Here is a 21,844-nt window from a genome sequence, read left to right on the forward strand (position 1 = left end):
AGCCTCCACTTTTCTCCCCAAAAAGTGGTTCATTTTTTCCAGAGTAGGTTAACATTTAAAAAATCCAATTTCCTTTTTTTAAAAAAAAAAAGATTTATTTATTTATTTGAAAGGCAGAATTACAGAGAGAGAGAGAGAGAGAGAGAGAGAGAGAGAAAGTGCTCCTATCTACTGTGTTATTCCCTAGATAGTTGCAAGGGCCAGGGCTAGGCCAGATTGAAGCCAGGAGCCTGGAACTCCATCTAGGTGTCTCACATGGGTGGCAGGGGCCCATGTACTGGGTCATCTTCTGTTGCTTTCTTAGGCACATTAACAGGGAGCTGGGTTAGAATCAGAGCAACCAGATTTGAACAGATGTTCACAGGGGATGCCCATTTGCTGGCAGTGGCTTAACCCACTGTGCCATATGCTGGCCCCTCAAACCCAGTTTCTATCTATAGAAATCTGATTAAATCAGGTGATGGAGAGGATATATGGTAAAAATACTTTGTGATTTGCCATACTAAGTTTAGTTATCTGAATTCTTCTGGAGAAAAAGTACACATAGTATTTGTTTGGGTTTTGTTGACCAGAGGAATAATTATAAAATCCAATGGGGGAAATTTTGCTAATAGCAAAGGAAAAACTAAAAGATCAAAGATTTAAGAATTTTTATTTTTGGGGTCAGTGATGTAGTGCAATGGGTTAACCCATTGCCTGCAATATCAGCATCCCATATTGTAGCACTGGTTCAAGTCCTACTTCCTCTGCTTCTGATCAAGCTCCCTGCTCACATGCAGCGGATAATGGCCCGAGTGTCTCGGCTGCTGCCACCCACTTGGGAGACATGGATGGAGTTCCAGACTCCTGGCTTCAGCCTGGCCTAGCCCCAGCCATTGTGCCATTTAGAGAGTAAACCAGTGTATAGAATCTCTCTCTCTCTCCCTCCTTCCCTCCCTCCCTCCTCTCTCTCCCTCCCTCCCTCTTCCCCCTCTCTCATAATCCACTTTGCAAATAAACAAAAAAAACTTTTTTGAAACAACAAAGCTTTTTTTTTTTCCACTGGGACCGGTACTGTGGCATAGTAGGCAAAACTGCAACCTACTGCAAGGCATCCATATGATAGCTGATTAGAGTCTGGCTACTCCACTTCTGATCCAGCTCCCTGCTAATGAGCTTGGGAAAGCAGAAGAGGATGGCTTAAGTACTTGGGCCCCTGCACTCATGTAGGAGACCCAGAAGCAGCTGCTGGCTCCTGGCTTTGAGTTGGCCCAGCTCCAGCCACTGCAGCCAAAGAGGGAGTTAACCAGCAGATGGAAGATTTCTCTCTATATCTCCCTCTCTCTCTCTCCCTCTGCCTCCCCTCTGTAACTCTTTCAAATAAATCAATCTATTTTTAAATTTTTTTTAACTTTTATTTAATGAATATAAATTTCCAAAGTACGATTTATGGATTACAATGGCTTCCCCCCCATACCGTCCCTCCCACCCACAACCCTCCCCTTTCCCACTCCCTCTCCCCTTCCATTCACATCAAGATTCATTTTCGATTATCTTAATATACAGAAGATCAGCTTAGTATATACATTAAGTAAGGATTTCAACAGTTTGCTCCCACACAGAAACATAAAGTGAAAAATAATAGATGATTTTTTTTAAATGATGATGAAATCAGATCAGACCTATTGTCATGTTTAATCCCAGTGAGAGTCAAGTTGGGAGTTGATAATTTCTTTTTTTTTTTTTTTTTTTTTTTTTTTTTTTTTTTTTTACAGAGCATCAGTTTAGTATGCATTAAGTAAAGATTTCAACAGTTTGCACCCCCATAGAAACACAAAGTGAAATATATTGTTTGAGTACTCGTTATAGCATTAAATCTCAATGCACAGCACATTAAGGACAGAGATCCTACATGAGGAGTAAGTGCACAGTGACTCCTGTTGTTGACTTTACCAATTGACACTCCTGTCTATGGCATCAGTAATCTCCCTATGCTCGTCATGAGTTTCCAAGGCTACGGAAGCCCTCTGAGTTCTCCGATTCTTATCTTGTTTAGACAAGGTCATAGTCAAAGTGAAAGTTCCCTCCTCCCTTCAGAGAAAGGTACCTCCCTCTTTGAAGACCTGTTCTTTCCACTGGGATCTCACTCATAGAGATCTTTTTGCCAGAGTGTCTTGGCTTTCCATGCCTGAAATACTCTCATGGGCTTTTCAGCCAGATCCGAATGCCTTTAGGGCTGATTCTGAGGCCAGAGTGCTATTTAGGACATCTGCCATTCTATGAGTCTGCTGAGTATCTCACTTCCCATGTTGGATCACTCTCCCCTTTATTTATTCTATCGGTTAGTGTTAGCAGGTACTAGACTTGTTTATGTGCTCCCTTTGACTCTTAGTCCTTTCATTATGATCAATTGTGAACTGAAATTGATCACTTGGAATAGTGAGATGGCATTGGTACATGCCACCTTGATGGGATTGAATTGGAATCCCCTGGTATGTTTCTAACTCTACCATTTGGGGCAAGTCAGCTTGAGCATGTCCCAAATTATACATCTCTTCCCTCTCTTATTCCCACTCTTATGTTTAACAGGGATCACATTTCAGTTAATTTTCAACACTTGAGAATAACTGTGTATTAATTACAGAATTAAACCAGTCATATTAAGTAGAACAGACAAAAAAACTACTAAGAGGGATAATGTATTAAGTTGTTCATTAACAGTCAGGGCTATGCTGATCAAGTCACCGTTTCCCATAGTGTCCATTTCACTTCAACAGATTTCCTTTTTGGTGTTCAATCAGTTGTCACCGATCAGGGAGAACATATGGTATTTGTCCCTTTGGGACTGGCTTATTTCACTCAGCATGATGTGTTCCAGATTCCTGCATTTTGTTGCAAATGACTGGATTTCGTTGTTTCTTACTGCGGTATAGTATTCTAAAGAGTACATATCCCATAATTTCTTTATCCAGTCTACCGTTGATGGGCCTTTAGGTTGGTTCCAGGTCTTAGCTATTGTGAATTGAGCTGCAATAAACATTAGGGTGCAGACCGCTTTTTTGTTTGCCAATTTAAATTCCTTTGGGTAAATTCCAAGGAGTGGGATGGCTGGGTCCAACGGTAGGGTTATCTTCAGGTTTCTGAGGAATCTCCAGACTGACTTCCATAGTGGCTTGACCAGTTTGCATTCCCACCAACAGTGGGTTAGTGTCCCTTTTTCCCCACATCCTCGCCAGCATCTGTTGTTGGTAGATTTCTGCATGTGAGCCATTCTAACCGGGGTGAGGTGAAACCTCATTGTGGTTTTGATTTGCATTTCCGTGATTGCTAATGACCTTGAACATTTTTTCATGTGCCTGTTGGCCATTTGGATTTCCTCTTTTGAAAAATGTCTATTGAGGTCCTTGGCCCATCTCTTAAGTGGGTTGTTGGTTTTGTTTTTGTGGAGTTTCTTGATCTCTTTGTAGATTCTGGTTATTAACCCTTTATCTGTTGCATAGTTTGCAAATATTTTCTCCCATTCTGTCGGTTGTCTCTTGACTCTCCTGACTGTTTCTTTTGCAGTACAGAAACTTCTCAATTTGATGCAATCCCAATAGTTGATTTTGGCTTTGACTGCCTGTGCCTCCCGGGTCTTTTTTTTAAAAATTAAAGTTTATTCTTCAGAATCATTAACATGTAAATATAAATATAAGCACTGTGTTCTAAACCAACTTGTAGTAATATAAAGAATTTTCAGACTTTTTATTTTTAAAATCAAGACACAGTCTTCAGACTCACCTATGTACAATTATAAATAGAAGCACTGTTTTTTAAAATGACTGTCAATATTTTTGCTTCATTTATTCACTAGTGTCTTTCTACACTTGCACTGGTTATGTTATTTTTTCTTCTGATGCTGAGGTAAAGCATCAAAGATGTAGTGACATAGATAACACGAGTTTATTATCTTTTCAGTCTGGAGGTCTGAAGTCTCCCATGGCTAACACAGAGTCAGCACAGCTGGGTTCCTTCTAGAGGATCTAGGGCAGCACCTGAGCTTTCTTTGCACAGCTTCTGTAGCTGCCTGTGTTCCTTGGCCGATGGTTCTGTAACTCCTCAAAGCCAGCCAGCCTGTCCCTGAACCTCCACTTCCTGATTCTCTGCTCCTCTGATTCTCCTGCCTCACTCTTCCCTGAAAAGGACCTACATGAATGTATTGGCCAAGAGCCTTATCAGCAAAGCACCAGTTGTTCCTTGGGAGATACCACAGGCCTAGGTTCTGAGAACTGGTTATTTGAACAGTTGCCACTAATTATGTTGTTAGTAATAGTGTTGCAATTGTCCCTCTGAGCTGGCTGTATATGCCTTGTGCAACAAAGCACCCATAGTGCCACTTAAGGACAGATGTGGAAAGATATAAATAAACTTCCAGTTTCTCTTCAAAAGGCTTTAGTAAATAGATTCCTTTATGATGCTTTTACAATATTTTAACTGATGTTTCTTCTTGCTCTAACTGCATACTGCTCAAGCCCTACCCTTCATCCACTCAGCTCTCACACTTTCATTCTTTGGTGGGTTGGTTCTTAATAGGGTGGCAGAGAGAATACCTGCTAGGCAACAGAACCCAGGCTGAGGATTTCACAGTCACCAGGGTAGAAGGCCTTTGGAGCAGGGAGCCCTTCTGATTTGCTCAGAATATCGACAGTGAGAAGTCCCTGTCCTTATGTAGAAGGAGGCTGTTCCAAGGGCACAGCATGCAGCTGTGTTTTTTAGAGATTTATTTATTTATTTGAAAGGCAGAGTTACGGGAGGCATAAAGAGAGAGAGAGAGAGAGAGAGAAAGAGAGAAAGGGTCCTCCATCTGTTGGTTCACTCTCCAGATGGCCACAATGACTGGAGCTAGGAGGATCCAAAGCCAGGAGCCAGGAGCTTCCTTTGGGTCCCCCACATGGGTGCAAGAGCGCAAGACTTGGGCCATCTTTGTAGCTGCAATAGTCACTCAGGTGTCAGTGTAGCCTTGCTCTTAATAGCGTGTAGTGATTGTCTATCTCCAAATAGCAAGAGCTTAGTGCAATTCATTGAAGTTTATGAAATCTATTATATTTTTATTAGTTGTTTCTTCAAAAACAGTTGCATTTAAAGTGAACAAGTAAATTTAAAAGAAAAACTTTTTTCATTTCTAGTAAGCTGAAATCTAAAATATTTTATTTTTAAGTTGAAGTATAAAATGTTTAATTAAGCGGCTCACTAGGCTAATCCTCCACCTTGCGGCGCTGGCACACCGGGTTCTAGTCCCGGTTGGGGCGCCGGATTCTGTCCTGGTTGCCCCTCTTCCAGGCCAGCTCTCTGCTGTGGCCCGGGAAGGCAGTGGAGGATGGCCCAAGTCCTTGGGCCCTGCACCCCATGGGAGACCAGGATAAGTACCTGGCTCCTGCCATCAGATCAGCATGGTGCGCCAGCTGCAGTGCGCCAGCCGCGGTGGCCATTGGAGGGTGAACCAACGACAAAGGAAGACCTTTCTCTCTCTCTCTCTCTCTCTCACTGTCCACTCTGCCTGTCAAAAAAAAAAAAAAAGATTTAACTTTTATATGGTAATTTGAATCTTTTCTGACTGAGAACTTAATAGAATTTTTTGAAAAAATAAGCAGGCTGGTGCCGCGGCTCACTAGGCTAATCCTCCACCTGCACACCGGGTTCTAGTCCTGGTACACTGGGTTCTAGTCCCAGTTGGGGCGTCGGATTCTGTCCCGGTTGCCCCTCTTCCAGGCCAGCTCTCTGCCATGGCCCAGGAGTGCAGTGGAGGATGGCCCAAGTCCTTGGACCCTGCACCCTCATGGGAGACTAGGAAAAGCACCTGGCTCCTGGCTTCAGATCAGCGCGGTGCGCCGGCCACAGCGCGCTGACCACAGCAGCCACTGTGGGGTGAACCCATGGCAAAGGAAGACCTTTCTCTCTGTCTCTCTCTCACTGTCCACTCTGACTGTCAAAATAAAATATTAATAAGAAACCCAAATGCTCATCAACCAATGACTGGATAAAGAAATTATGGTGTATATCCACTATGGAATATTACTCAGCATGAAAAAGAATGAAATCCGGTCTTTCCCAACAAAAGAGATGCAACTAGAAACCATCATACTTAGTGAAATAAGCCAATCCCCAAGAGACAAACCCTCTATGTTTTCCCTGATCTGTGGTAACAAATGGAGTACAAAAAATGTAGTGTATGATTATCTGCATTACAATCTGCATAAAAATTATTCCTGAGTATAAACTGCTGAAAGGAAATTGTTTAAAGTCTAAATGAGGCCATGGCGGAAGACCCTGCCAGAGCAGTGGAGATGGTCTGGACATGTGCTGAGAGAGAAAGTACCAACAGAAGACCTGCCAAATTGGATCCAGGGAGGAAGACACCTGCCCCTGCAAGCCAGGTGAGAGGGGACTCCTCGGCCTGTGGCTCTGCTGATACAATGGGAGGGAGAGCTTAGTGAATTGCTTTTGGAGTTCCACATGGGTCCTCCACTATAGCAGGTGATTGATCACCCAGAAAAAGATCTGCAGCCAGCCAGGAGAGAGCTGATGCCATTTTTGGACACAGGCAGATGGCACCCACCCCAGAGCCTGTGCACATATCCAGGAATAGCTGGGGTGCCCCCCGCACCCAGTTGGTGAGGGCCATAGCAAGTCAGAGACAGCTGAGGAGGAGGGCCTCCACCATGCCATTTACACTGCACCAATTGCTTAACAATAGGAGGAGAGGGGGATCCGGACCTATGGAGGGGAAGCACCACCCGCAGGACTCTCCTACGTGCCCAGCACAATTAGGAAGTGAGCAGGGCTGCAGAGGGTGGGTACTTTGTGTGCCTGTGAGCCACAGATCTAACCAGAGAGAAAAACCCGCCTTCCCCACCAACACTGAATCAGGTTGGAAGGACCACACATAGAGAGCAGCTCTGGGAACTCTTTGGTTTCCATATTCTAGACAGGACTGGCTAGTAGGGGACAGAGAGACCACACTGGCAATGCACCACCTGAGAGCCCAGGGAGCTGAGTCTGAGAAAATAGTGACTGCATACGAGGAGGCAGAATGTGGCTAGGTTCTGGACAACCACAGAGTGCTCTCCACACTCTCTGAGCTCCTTGCTTGTCTATAGCAGCTCTTAGCAGGGGGAACTGTGCTCACAGGAAAGACTCCACAGATCAAATGTGCAGTTCATAAAGTGATGCAGGTAAGTGCTGAGCACACTGGGAATTAACACCTGGATGTTCATCAGTTAAGAGGAGAAGAGCTGGTCGCACCAACAGAGGTGATCATTCCTCTCAATCCACTTAACCATAGGAGAGCTACCATGCCCAACTTGGGTGTTACTCTGGACACTCACTCCACCTAGGAATACTGAACAGAGCACCCTGGCCTGTCACTGAAAGTCTAGACATCCCACTAAGCCATCAGACAAAAAAAAATTTCTAAAAAGACAAAAACTGAAAAAAATAAGACTAAGTAAGACACTTTGAGTCCCCAAAGGAACACTACACCATTTCAGCATTAGAATGTGAAAATGAAGAGGTTGAGGATGTGTCAGAGATGGAATTCAAAAAGCTAATTATCAGATTACTCAGCAGCAATGAGAAGCAAATTCACAAACTAAAGAAAACTATATATTATATCAATGAAAATTTTCCCATGAAATTGAAATCTTAAAGAGAAATCAAAATGAAACATTATAAATGCAGAATTCAATAGATCAAATAAAAATGAAGTGGAAAGTCATAACAACAGAGTTGACAAGGCAGAAGAAAGAATATCTGAGCTAGAAGACAAACCCCTAGATTTTACAGTCAGACCAAAAACAAGAAGAAATTAGAAAACTAAAAAACACTGTTGTACTATGTGAATTAATGGTAAAACTACTACTCAAACAGTACTCTATACTTTGTGTGTCTTTGTGGGTGCAGTCTGTTGAAATCTTTACGTAGTATATACTAAGTTGATCTGATATAAAGATAATTGAAAATGAATTGTGATGAAGAATGGGATGGGAGAGGGAGTGGGAAATGGGATGGTTGTGGGTGGGAGGGAGGTTATGGTGGGGGGGAAGCTGGTATAATTCAAAAGTTGTACTTTGGAAATTTATATTTACTAAATAAAAGTTGAAAAAAAAACTTGGAAATTTACAGGATACTATCAAGTGACAGAACATATGGGTATTCAGAGTTCCTGAAGGCGTGGAAAGAGAGAAAGGAATAGAAGGTCTTTTTAGTGAAATAATAACAGAAAAATCCCCCAATTTGAAGAAAGAACGGGACATCCAAGTACAGTAAGCATATAGAATTTCTACTAGACAAGACCAGAAGATCTTCACCACAACACACTGTAGTCAAACTCTCCACAGTAAAATATAAAGAAAAGATTTTAAAATGTGCACAAGAGAAACCATATCACTTTCAGAGGATCTCCAATTATACTCACAGCAGATTTTTCATCAGAAACCCTACAGGCTAGGAGAGAATGGTGAGATATATTCCAAATCTCAAGAGAAAAAAAAATTGTAAACCTAGAATACTGTGCCCTGCAAAGCTCTCATTTATGAATGAAGATGAAACAAAGATCTTCCATAACAAACAGAAAGATTTGTCACCACTTGTCCAGCCTTACAAAAGATGCTTAAAGATGTGCTACACACAGAAACACAGAAACATGATCATCTCTACAAAAGAAGGTAAAGGAAGAAAATCTCTCAGTAAAAGTTCAAAGGAAATTAAAAGTGAAAGATAGAAATATTTTTGGAAAAATGGCAGGGCAAAGTTGTTTCTTATCAGCAGTCACCTTGAATATAAATGGCCTCAACTCTCCAATTAAAAGACACAGACTGGCTGAATGGATTAAAAAACAAAACCCATCTATTTGCTACCTACAAAACACATCTCACCAAGAAAGATACTTGCAGACTAAAAGTGAAAGGATGGAAAAAGATAGTTCACGACAACAAAAACAAAAAAAGAGATGGTGTAGTTATTCTAATATCAGACAAAATAAAATTTAACATAAAAACAGTTAACAGAGACAAAGAAGGGCACTATGTAATGATTAAGGGGTCAAAAGGAAGAAATGATTATTATAAACATATATGCACCTAATTACAAGGCATCTGGCTATTTAAAAGAAATGTTAAGGGATCTAAAGGGAGACATAGACTCCCATACAATAGTAGTGAGGGACTTGAATACCCCACTTTCAGCAATGGACAGGTCAACCAGACAGAATATCAGCAAGGACACAGCAGATTTAATTGACACTATAGACCAAATGGACTTAACAGATATCTACAGAACTTTTCATCCTACAGTTGCAGAATACACATTTTTTTCTCACCCGTGCATGGAACTTTTCTCTAGGATTAACCACATAGTAGGCTGTAAAGCAAGTGTCAGCAAATTAAAAAAAAAATCGAACTCATGCCATGCATTGTCTCCAGTAAGAGATTATTGGAACTCAGAAAAGAGTTTGATAATGTGGTAGGATATAAAATCTACAAAGAAAAATAAATAGCCTTGTATACACAGAAAATGCCATGCTGAGAAAGAACTTTAAAGATCAGTTCCATTTACAATAGCTCCAAAAAGAATTAAATATCTTGGAATACATTTAATCAAGGGTGTCATATTTACATACATTTAATCAAGGATCTCCTGATGAAAATTACAAAACACTAAAGAAAGAAACAGAAGAAAATACTAATACATGGAAAAATCTTCCATGCTCATGGATTGGAAGAATCAACATCACCAAAATGTACATATTACCAAAAGCAATTTCCAGATTCAATGCGATCCCTATCAACATGCCAATGAAATTCTTTGCAGACTAGAAAAAATGATGTTAAAATTCATATGGAGGGCCGGCATCATGGCTCAATTGGTTAATCCTTCGTCTGTGGCACCAGCACCCCAGGTTCTAGTCCTGGTTGGGGTGCCAGGTACTAGTCCCGGTTGCTCTTCTTCCAGTCCAGCTCTCTGCTGTGGCCCGGGAGGGCAGCGGAGGATGCCCAAGTGCTTGGGTCCCTGCACCCGCATGGGAGACCTGGAGAAGCACCCGGCTCCTGGCTTCAGATTGGCACAGCGCCGGCTGTAGTGGCCAATAGGGGAGTGAACCAAGGGAACGAAGACCTTTCTGTCTCTCTCTCACTGTCTATAATTCTACCTGTCAAAAAAAAATTCATATGGAAACACAAGAGACTCTGAATAGCTAAAGCGATCTTATACAACAAAAGAAAGCTGGAGGCATTACAATACCTAATTTCAAGACATACTACAGGGCAGTTATAATCAAAGCAGCCTGATACTGGTACAAAAACAGATGGATAGACCAATGGAACAGAATAGAAATGCCAGAAATCAATCCAAACATCTAAGCCAATTTGTCTTTGACAAAGGGATAAAATCAATCCCTAGAACAAGGACAGTCTCTTCAATAAATAGTGTTGGGGAAACTGGATCTCTGTGTTTAGAAGTATGAAACTAGACCTATATCTTACATCTTACATAAAAATCCACTCAAAATGGGTCAAAGACCTCAATCTATGACACAATGCCATCAAATTACTGGAGAAGTTTGGAGAAACTGCAAGATATTGGCATAGGCAAAGAGTTATTGGAAAAGACCCCAGAAGCACAGGCAATCAATGCCAAAATTGAAAAATGGGATTTCATGAAGCTGAGAAGCTTCTGAATTGCAAAGGAAACATTCAGGAAAGTGAAGAGAGAACCGACAGAATGGGAGAAATTATTTGCAAACTATGCAACTGATAAAGGGTTAGCATCCAGAATTTATAGAGAGCTCTAGTAATTCAACAATAACAAAGCAAACAATCCAGTTAAGAAATGGGCAAAGGACTTGAACAGGCATTTTTCAACAGAGAAAATTCAAATGGCCAACATACACATGAAAAAATGCTCAGGATCACTAGCTGTCAGGGAAATGAAGATCAAAATCACAGTGAGGTTTTACCTCACTCCAGTTAGAAGGGCTCTCATACAGAAAACACCAAATGACAAATGCTGCTGAGGATGTGGGGAAAAAGCTATCTTCTTCAACTCTTGGTGGGAATGTATATTACTACAGCCACTATGAAAGACAGTATGGAGATATCTCAGAATTCTGAATACAGACCATGAGATCCAGCCACCCTACTCCTGGGAATTTACCCAAATGAAAGGAAATCAACGTGTGAAAGCATATTTGTACTCCCATGTTCATTGCAGCATAATTCATAACAGCTAATGTCTGGAATCAACCCAGATGTCCAAGAACTGTTGACTGGATAAATAAATTATGGTGTATATACACCATGGAGTACTATTAAGCTTTAAAAAATGAAATTCTGTCTTTTGCAACAAGATGGATGCAACTGGAAACCATTATACTTAGTGAAGTAAGCCAGTTCCAAAATGAGTACTACCATATGTTTTTCCTGATCCAAGGTAACTAATAGAGTACCTGGAATGTAATGTACTGGAATGAAAGACATTTTGAGATTCAATGATTGTTTATAGCCCTTGTCTCTTACATTGAGGAACAGCTTTTTTCCTTTTTTCTCTTCATACTATTTTTTGAACTCTTTTACTTAGTGTAGGGCTAACTATGTGATCATTAAGTAGACTGAAAATAGATCTTTATAAAAATTAAGACCAAGGATGTGAGAGGGAGGAAGAGGAAGGGTTGGAGTGTGGGCAGGAGGCGTAGTGGGGGGGTATCATTATGTTCCCAAATCTGTATATATATGAAATATGTAAAACTTGTATAACTTAAATAAAATGTTTAGAAAATCATATTGAATCTGCTAAAATTAATTAAAATAAAAATGAAAAAAGTGATGAAGTAAGATTTTATAAGGAGAACTTAGCTTTGTGAAACCACTTTGTTATACTTTATATTGCAAAACCATTCTTAAAATTTATTAATGATTTCTTTTAATAATAATATCTTCGAGAACATTCATAATACTGTATTATATGGAAATATGATGTATGCCCATTCTTAAGGAGTAAATTTATTTTTAAAGTATATCTAAACACTTTCTATAGCAGTTATAGTAGTACTAAACACTACTGGACATACATTGTAGACTTAAAAATAATGATTTAGGCATAATGATTCAGGAGTTAAAGCTTAAAAGCTATTAATTTTTTTCTCTCTCAATTTCATTTATACACTCATTTCTGTTTGTGCTGATGAATATATCTGAAATATGTTAAGGCAGCAGCCAGAAATGCCAGGCCAAGTGGCACCAACTTTCGCGAAAAGTGCTGTGAGGATGACTGGCAGTCCTCACTAGTAACTCGAGTCTTCAGGGGCTTGATGATCCGTTCTCTCTGGGTCAGGATGGCTCTCCGGGCCCCGTCCCATTTCCCTGGCCCCTGTAGGCGGTACTGGTATGGAGTGCAGGGGCCGAAGAAAACCTCCATGGCAAGCTTTGGATCTGAGAGAAAGAGCAATAGCAGGTTGGGCTTCACCCCCACCAGGGCGGCGATCTCATCCATGTATTCAATGTGATCCACCTGGATGGTGTGGCGTGGTGTCTTCACATACCTGAAAGGGAAGGGAAAAGTGTAGAGTACTTGGCCCGTGGTAGTGGGAGGGGCACAGAGATTTCTGTCATCTGAGAGTTATAAGAATCGTAACCCTTTCTGCACACAGTACAGGTAATGTAAGTGAACCAGACAGCTGAACTGAGGAACCCAATGCCACTCCACTATCACATGACAGACCAGATGTACAATGTAAGTTTCTTCATTTCTTATTGTAATGGGGGTGACTTTGTTGCAGATTGGTATGCTCAGTGACCTGGACCCTTTAAGACATTCATTTTATCAAGGAAGGACAGTTAACTACATCTTGTTTATTGTGCAGATGGATTGAAAACTCTTACTTTCTAGTGCCCTGGGTGTTTGCATCCAGTCAGGGATGGATAATCGGGTAATCATAGACAGCCTGGCCCCAGGAGCTTGGTGGCTGCAATGAGGCATGGGTGCAGTGAGGTAGCCTCCTTTGCAGCTAAGTGACTCTGCAGTGCTACTGGGATGGCAGTAACTTGGGCATCTCTCCTTTGACCCTAATGCTTCAACTCTGAATGTGCATTGCTGAATGTGTATCCAGGGACTGTGTGACCCTAGAGGCCCCATTCATTGTAGCTACTGCAGAGTTGATGTTTATTATCACAGTTTTTCTTCCAGTGTTTGAAAGAAATGTGTCTTGAGGAGAAAGTGCCTTTTTTTTAAGGAGACAAGATGCATTTTATGGGATAACTTCAGCCCTATGTACACTTGCTGGACAATATGAGGCAAAGGTGGTATGCATACTATCATCTCAGGGATGTGTGGGAGCTGATGCTTCTGCTACAGGAACGGAACATTTGTTCCACGTGAAGAGAACTTCCCCTTAATACAGAGACCACAGCCCTCACATTTGATTACAGAAGGCTTATTTTAGTTAGTTAAATAAGAAGAAACAACAGTGTTGTTATTTTTTGCTGTTGTCCATTTCCCCTTGGGCATAATCCTATTGGAAATGCTTAGCAATATGCCTACCATATTGGTAAAGGCAAAAAGGAATTGTTAAAAATGTATTTATTTGAAAGGGGGAGAGAGAGAACCCATCTTTTGGTTCATTTCCCAAATTTCTGCAACAGGCAGGGCTGGGCTGTGACCAGGAGCCAGGAACTCAGTCCAGGTCTCACATACGGATGGCAAAAGCCCATCTCTTGAGCTACCCTTGCTGCTTCCCAGAATCTGCATTAGCAGGAAGCTGCAGTCAGAAGATTGAGTTGGGCATTGAACGGAGGCACTTCAATATGGAACACAGGCATGCTAGGCTAAATATCCACTGCACAAAATAATGAAATTTTCATGAATGAATTAGAAATATTTCACTTCTCCTACTTCTGAATGTTGATGAGAATGAAACTTGAGTGTTTTTTCAACCAGTGGTTTTCTCTGTGTTGCAGCTTGTAAAATTAATTGTAAATTGTGTGTGTAGGGGGGACTGGTGTTGTGGCATAGTAGGTTAAGCCTCTACCTGCGGTACTGGCATCCCATATGGGCACTGGCTTATGTCCCAGCTACTCCTCTTCTGATTCAGTTCTCTGCTAAGTCCTGGGAAAACAGTAAAAAATGATCCAAGTACTTGGGGTCCTTGCACCCATGTGGGAGATATGAAAGAAGCTCCTGGCTTCAGATCAGCCCAGCTCTGGCTCTTGTGGCCATTTGAGAAGTGCACCAGTAGATGAAGACTTCTCTCTTTGTCTCTCCTCTCTGTCTGTAACTCTGCCTCTCAAATAAGTAAATAAATTTTTAAAAATGTGTAGAAGAAGGGTAGTGGTAAATTAATGATGAGTGAATTTCATTTTTTATATGGACATAAACACACACATACATTAAAGCCTTTAAAATTCTGAAATAATGAGGCAAGGTAATTTATTAAGATATTCATTTTGTACACGTTCTTTCATTGTCCCTCTCATCCACTGTCTATGAAAATGGCCATGCCTTTTGTGTTTCCTGGTCTCAGAGGCACTTTGGATACATGACCAAAGAAGCACCTTACTTGCGAGACACCTCCCCTCCTAGATTTTGTTCCCTTAAATTCTGGGCTCATGGTAGAGAATAAAATAAATAGCTTTGAATGCAACAAGACATAAGTGTATGAAGTAGAAGTCTGATCTTAAAGAATCTGAGAACTCCTAAACAGAATTCAAGTACAAGGATTGTGATGTGTTCCTTGGGAGACCTCAGCAAAAATTTCTGCACCAAACTCATGGTAGAGAAGCCAAAGCCTCCAGACCTTAAAAGTGTATCTCAGACTTAGGTTACGAGGATGTCAGTGAAGAACACAATGTGGTGGAAAGCAGAGACTATTCCCACATTTTGGGAAATCACTTAGAGTTCCTGGATTCTGATGAGAACCTGCAAGAAACACTAGTTGACAGATTTAATGTAGACTTAATATGATTTAAATGGAATAAAGATGTAGTGATGTGCTGCATAACTGAATGGGAGGATGAAGATACATACTTGTGTTGCATAACAACATAGTGTAGGAAATAGGAGAAATAAAATTGAGTGAGAGGAAGAAGAAGAAGCATAAGGTCTAGAAGCCCAGAGCAAGACTTGCAGCAGTCCTGGGAAGGTGCCCCGTTGGTCACGGCTCCTGATTTCTTTACCTTTTTTCCATGTCCCTTTTCCTCTGGGCAATGTCTGCCATCATGGTCTTCATTGAGGGCAAATTGCTGAGCCCTAGGAGACAGAATTCAGAGTCTGTCAAGGTTCCCAGGAGTAAGAGGCACACATTTTGCTGAAAGGAGCGAACAGGTGTGCAGAAGAGGCTGAGGATTAGCTGTAGAACTACTAGGTCATCCTACATACCTTTGAACACACGCACAGCCCAGCGCGATTGGAGTTCTGCAATAGGGAGGACGATGCCCAGAGGCTGGATAAGACCGATGATGGCCAGGGTCGGCTTCTCCAAGTCAGGTGGGAACATAAGCTTATACAGGGACACTTCATTATTGCTAACCTTGACCAAATCATCCAGGAAAGGAAAAGAGAAACTGTATCCTGTGGCAAAGATAACAACATCGATATTCTCCTCGACTGTGCCATCATCAAAAATGGCATCTGTTTCTGTGAACTCTGTCACGTTGGGTTTCACTTGGACTTTCCCGGAAATGATGTGGTTTGGCAGGTCATCACTGACAGTTGGGTGCTGACTTAAAAATCTGTGTGTAAAAGTTAAAAAGAAAAATCTAGGTAAAGACAATATACAAAAAGAATAAAATGTATATGAAAAAGTATTGAAAAAAATTGCATTGAAAAAGGATTTCCTTTCTAAATATGTGCTTATCTAATATTCTGCCTTTCATTTCCAAAGAGAAATTTTATGCCCTCAGTGCTTTGGTGACTATATCAGCTCTACATTGTTATCTTATATTTGACCTTGAAACCTTATGTATATGTTGGCATTCTGTGTCATAATACTTATTTGTTCTACTGCTAAACTATTTTAAGTTACTGAGAACCAAAGATAAAGGATAAATAGTTATTGGTCGTTACTTGAAAACAAGTCATAGATTATGCTTAACATTCCCTCCACTTCATGTCCAATCATGTTGTTATTCTTGGTAAGCAAAATCAACCTCCAGGTTAGATACATAACACAGAATTAGTCATAAAGGTACCTGGCACAAGTACCCATTCAAAAATTTTCTTTAACCAGCTAAATGATTGTCTTAGATAACTCCAGGCATTGAATTCATGTTTGAGAAAAGATAAATGAGAAAGGGCAAAGATTTATGTTTATGAGGGAGACCCATTTGACAGGCAAACACAGGCCTTTCCAGAACCTCCATTTATTGGATTCCATTTATTCTTACAGGGGAAGGTTTGTCACATGACCACACTGTCCAAACAGTCTTCTATTGTAAAGATGAAGGAGCTACTTGGTAAGCAACCAGGAGGACTGTTACAGATGAGTAAGATTTATGTTGAGAATGGGGCATCACAAAATAAATGAAAAAGACACATTTATAGAAAATTCAAATATATATGTATATGTACAGTTAAGTTTGCTTTATGGAATTTTAAGGGAAGGAGTGGAGAATAAAAAGGCAAGGTCACTTGATTTGGACTTAATCTGAGAGTAAAGGGAGATTTACTACAAGCATTTAAAAAATAGACTCCTGCAGTCACCATGTTAAACATAAATACTTGGGGCTGGTGTTGTGGCACAGCAGGCTAAAGCCCTAGCACGGTAGCACCGGCATCCCATATGGATGCCGGTTCAAGTCCCAGCTGCTCCACTTCCAATCCAGCTCTCTGCTAGTGTGCCTAGGAAAAGAACTGAGGATGGCCCAAGTCCTTGGTTCCCTGCACCCATGTGGGAGACCCAGAAATGGCTCCTGGCTTCGAATTGGCTCAGGTCTGGCCATTTGGGGAGTGAATCAGTGGATGGAAGACTTTCTCTCTCTGTCTCTACCTCTCTCTGTAGCCCTGTCTTTCAAATAAATAAAATAAAATTTCTTTAAACAAAAAAAGTGAGTCTGTCCCTGATACTGTTTCTAAAAAAAAAAAAAAAATTCTTTATTTAAGACTTATGCATAGCCGGTGCCACGGCTCACTAGGCTAATCCTCCACCTTGCGGCGCCGGCACACTGGGTTCTAGTCCCAGTCGGGGCGCCAGATTCTGTCCCGGTTGCCCCTCTTCCAGGCCAGCTCTCTGCTGTGGCCCAGGAGTGCAGTGGAGGATGGCCCAAGTGCTTGGGCCCTGCACCCCATGGGAGACCAGGAGAAGTATCTGGCTCTGCCATCGGATCAGCACGGTGCGCCAGCTGCAGCGCGCCGGCCGCGGCGGCCATTGGAGGGTGAACCAACGGCAGATTGAAGACCTTTCTCTCTGTCTCTCTCTCTCACTGTCCACTCTGCCTGTCAAAAAAAAAAAAAAAAAGACTTATGCATAGAAATTTTAGAGTAAGATTGCTGCACAAAAATCTTTTACAATCTGTGGCAGAAAGACCTCCTTAATTGAGTTTAAAAACTCAGATATTACAATAGAAGAGGGGGACATGGATGAACAGTGAAAATTTAAGAACTTCATGTATTAAAAAAGGTATCATTAGAGACCAAGATGGCCAAATAGAGAAGCCGAGTGTCTACCTAATCTTTGACTGAGAAAATACAAAGCTGCTATATCTTGCGGTGAGTGTGCCAGGAATAGTGCTTGACTGTAGTAAAGGAACAGTGGGAACACCGAAGGATACCAGGGCAAACAGCATAAAGAGAAGCAAAAAGTTAAACCAGTAGGGGTGGTAACAGCATCTGAATCCCTGGCTCCGTGGTTGGAGGCAATCCCTGTTGCAGGGCAAAGGGTGGTCAGGAGAGCCTCAGTAGAATCCCTGTGCAGATCATCCTCACTGGAAAGGACCCAGTCACCACAAACCAACAGCTCAGTAAGGAGAGCTCCCTGGATAACACACAGTCCCTTTGCTTCAGAGAGGGAACTTGTGCTGCCCCTTCCCCAACACCCAGATCATGGGTCGTGGCACTATCTTGAGAGGAGTCACTGTAACAAGCCATACTGGACTAGGAGACTGAAACGCTTGCCTGTCTTCTTTCTAGGGGTCTCAAGAACATTCCTGAAAGTTGCAAAAACATTCCTGCAGTTTAGCAAGGCAGACTGAACCCCACAGGTCCAACTGGGCCCAACAGAGCAAGAGCAGAGGTATCCCCATCAACCGTATCCACACAGCAGGAGTAGGGCAGTTGGGATTTTTAGCCTCTAGGATCCTGGAAGTAAGGGAGACTGACCCCCCTGTTTTGGAGATCAACCTTCTCCTCATTGTCTTCCCTCCCCCAGACATTTGAAACACTACTGGTTGCAGCTGGATCTTGTGCACAGTGGGGGCTAAGTCAGGGTTCCTCAGTACCCACCCAGTCTGCCAAGCACTGAGAGTACATCTTTCAGTAGAGTCTGAGCATGCAATACAGAGTGTGCATGTTCTCAGGATGTTGTACACATCCAAATGAGTGAAAATTGCTGGGACCATGTACTTACTCTGAGCAGTAAATCAGCCCACTCCCCAGACACAAGGAAGACTGATGGGCTCTTTGCATTGACAGTAGCTGGAGGTGCTGGATCACGCTCATCTCTGGTATCCCTCTGGACTCTTACCCCTCTCAGGAGCAGCTGCTAGAGCTCTCTGGCCCCACCTGGCACATTCCCTGTGGGGCTTTGGCTTGAGCCTTCCATACTCCACCTAGCCAACAGCAGTTTGCTCACTGGGGCTTTGAACAGGGCTCTCTGTGCCCCTCCCAACACAACACAATTACTCCTATTTGCTGGGGTTTCTGGCCCAGAGTTTCTGTGCCCTGCCCAGACCCAGCATGGGCTCAGGGCTCTAACCTCTCCTGTGAAAGCTGCCAGGTTTTGAGTGCTATAGCTCACTTATGCCTCAGGCCTAAACTACCTTCACCCCACCCAGCCCAGCAAGCAGCCAGTGAAGAGTGGCCCAAAACTTCTTGTTCTGCTCCCACTGAGCTAAAGTCACCCTAGTAGATCCTGTAACCCTCTCAGATAGCATCTGTGAGACATTCCTCTACTACACTGAATTAGTGCTACTCATTGATCTCTGGAGTTGGGCAGTTAATTGGAGTCTGTGAGACTGTCCTGCTCCTCAGAGGACTGATCTCACAACTCAAGCTCCTGAGTTGACTATTGACTGGAAGTCTGTGTGCATCAACAGCACGAGCAGGACTTGCTCTCAACACCTCAGAAACCTCCTCATTCCAGAAAGAAAAGAGAATGGATTAAAAAACTTTAATGAAATTAGATACTTAAGTGAAATTCAGCAAAAAGATAGAGATTTCGAGAAAAAAAACAAACAGAAGTATTAGATATGAAGAACTCATTAAGTCAAATTAAAATATATACTGCAAAGCCTTAAAAACCTTAACAATAGATAGATCACATAGAAGAAAGAATTCAAGATCTTGAAGACAGATAATTTTATAATTTTTATTTTTTAAATTTATTATTTAAGGAATACAAACTTCATAAGTACAATTTTAAGAATATAGTTATTCTTCCCACCATACCCGCCATCTCACCCACACTCTCACCTCTCCTCCTCCTTTTTCCCCACTTACCAGTCTCATTCTCCATTAAGATTCATTTTCAGTTAACTTTGTACACAGAAGATCAACTCGATTTCAACAATTTGCACACACACACACAAACACACACACACACAAAACTGTTTGAGAACTAGTTTTACAGTTAATTCTTATAATGCAACTCATTAAGGACAGAGGTCCTGCATGGGGAGTAGTGCACAGTGACTCCTGTTGTTAACAATTAACACTCTTATGTATGACGTCAATGACCACCCCATGCACTTGCCATGAGCTGTCTAGGCTATGGAGGCCTTCTGAGTCCATAAACTCTGTCAGTATTAGGACAAGGCCATAAGCAAAGTGGAAGTTATCCCCTCCCTTTAGAGAAGAAGAATATATCCTTCTTTCATGTCTACTTCTCTCCACTGGGGTCTCACTCACAGAGATCCTTCATGTAGAACAATTTTTGCCACAGTGTCATGGCTTTTCATGTCTGAAATGCTCTCATGGGCTTTTCAGCCAGACCAGGAAGACTTAAGGGCTGATTCTGAGGTCAGAGTGTTACTTAAAGTGATTGTCATTCTGAGTCTGCTGTGTTGACTGCTTCCCATGTTGGAACATTCTCTCTTTTTTAATTCTATATATTATTATTGCCAGGCACTTGATCCTATTTATATGATCACTTTAGCACTTAATCCTTTCTATATGCTCACTTTAACACTTAATATGATCACTTTACCAATTAAATTGGCATTTTTACTATCAAGCTTAATGGGATTTGGAGTCCCATGACAAGTTTTTAAACTCTACTCTTAGAAGTAAGTCTGACATCATAGACCGAATAGACCTAACAGATATCTACAGAACCTTCCACATATTTCTCTCTGGTACATGGCACTTTCTCTAGGATTGACCACATGCTAGGCCATAAAGCAAGTCTCAGTAAATTCAAAAAAATCAAAGTCATACCATGCACCTTCTCGGACCACAATGCAATGAAGCTGGAAATCAACAACTCAAGAATCCCTACATCATAGGCAAACACATGGAGAATGAACAACATGCTACTGGATGAGCAGTGAGTCGTATAAGAAATAAAAAGAGAAATAAAAAAATTTCTGGAAACAAATGAAGATGACAATACAACATACCAAAATTTGTGGGATACATCAAAAACAGTGTAAGAGGAAAGTTTATAGCAATTGGTGCCTACATCAAGACACTGGAAATGCACCAAATAAATGAACTATCCATGCACCTCAAGGACCTAGGAAAAGAACCAGCAAACTAAACCCAAAACTAGTAGAAGGAAAGAAATTATTAAAATTAGAGAAGAAATCAAAATTGAAACCAAAAAACCAATACAAAAGATCAGCAAAACGGATAGCTGGTTTTTTGAAAAAATTAAAAAATTGACACACCACTGGCCTAACTAACCAAAAAAGGAGAAGACCCAAATAAATAAACTCACAGATGAAAAAGGGAATGTAACAACAGACACCACAGAAATTTCAAAAAATCATCAGAAATTACTACAAAGAGCTGTATGCCAACAAACTGGGAAACCTAGAAAAAATGGATAGATTCCTGGAAACATACAGCCTACCTAAACTGAGCCATGATGACATAGAAAACCTAAACAGACCCATAACTGAGACAGAGATTGAGTCAGTAATAAAGACCCTCCAAACAAAGAAAAGCCCAGGAGTGGAGGGCTTCATTGCTGGATTCTACTGAACATTTAAAGAACTAATTCCAATTCTTCTTAAGCTACTTAAAACAATTGAAACAGAGGGAATCCTCCAAAATTCCACCTATGAAGCCAGCATCACCTTAATCCCTAAATCTGGAAAAGATGCAACAGAGAAAGAAAACTATAGACCAATTTCCCTGATAAACATAGACGCAAAAATCCTGGTCAATGAAATTCACCAACACAACAGGAAGATCATTCACCAAGACCAAGTGGGATTTATCCATGGTATCCAGGGATAGCTCAAAATTTGTAAATCAATCAATTTGATACATCACATTAACAAATTGCAGAAGAAAAATCATATGATTGTCTCAATAGATGCAGAGAAAGCATTTGATAAAATACAACACCCTTTCATAATGAAAACTCTAAGCAAATTGGGTATAGAAGGAACATTCCTCAGTGCAATCAAAGCAATTTATGACAAACCCATGTCCAGCATCCTATTGAATGGGGAAATGTTGG

General features: G+C 41.4%; 1 protein-coding gene across 1 annotated transcript in view; it reads right to left on the reverse strand.

The window, feature by feature from the left end:
- Positions 1–12,112: 12,112 nt before the first annotated feature.
- LOC100353031 (flavin-containing monooxygenase 5-like) overlaps positions 12,113–21,844 on the reverse strand; it is a 41,995-nt gene continuing 32,263 nt past the window's right edge. Inside the window, exons 6-8 of the mRNA XM_008264144.5 lie at positions 15,382–15,734; positions 15,180–15,252; positions 12,113–12,550 (exon numbers count right to left, since the gene is read on the reverse strand). Coding sequence (XP_008262366.4) covers positions 12,175–12,550; positions 15,180–15,252; positions 15,382–15,734 — 802 coding nt within the window. The 3' untranslated portion in view covers positions 12,113–12,174. The remainder of the gene's footprint in view (positions 12,551–15,179; positions 15,253–15,381; positions 15,735–21,844) is intronic.

This window comes from Oryctolagus cuniculus, chromosome 7, assembly GCF_051225735.1.
Source record: "Oryctolagus cuniculus isolate XC-2025 breed Fujian yellow rabbit chromosome 7, ASM5122573v1, whole genome shotgun sequence".
NCBI classification, from domain to species: Eukaryota; Metazoa; Chordata; class Mammalia; order Lagomorpha; family Leporidae; genus Oryctolagus; species Oryctolagus cuniculus.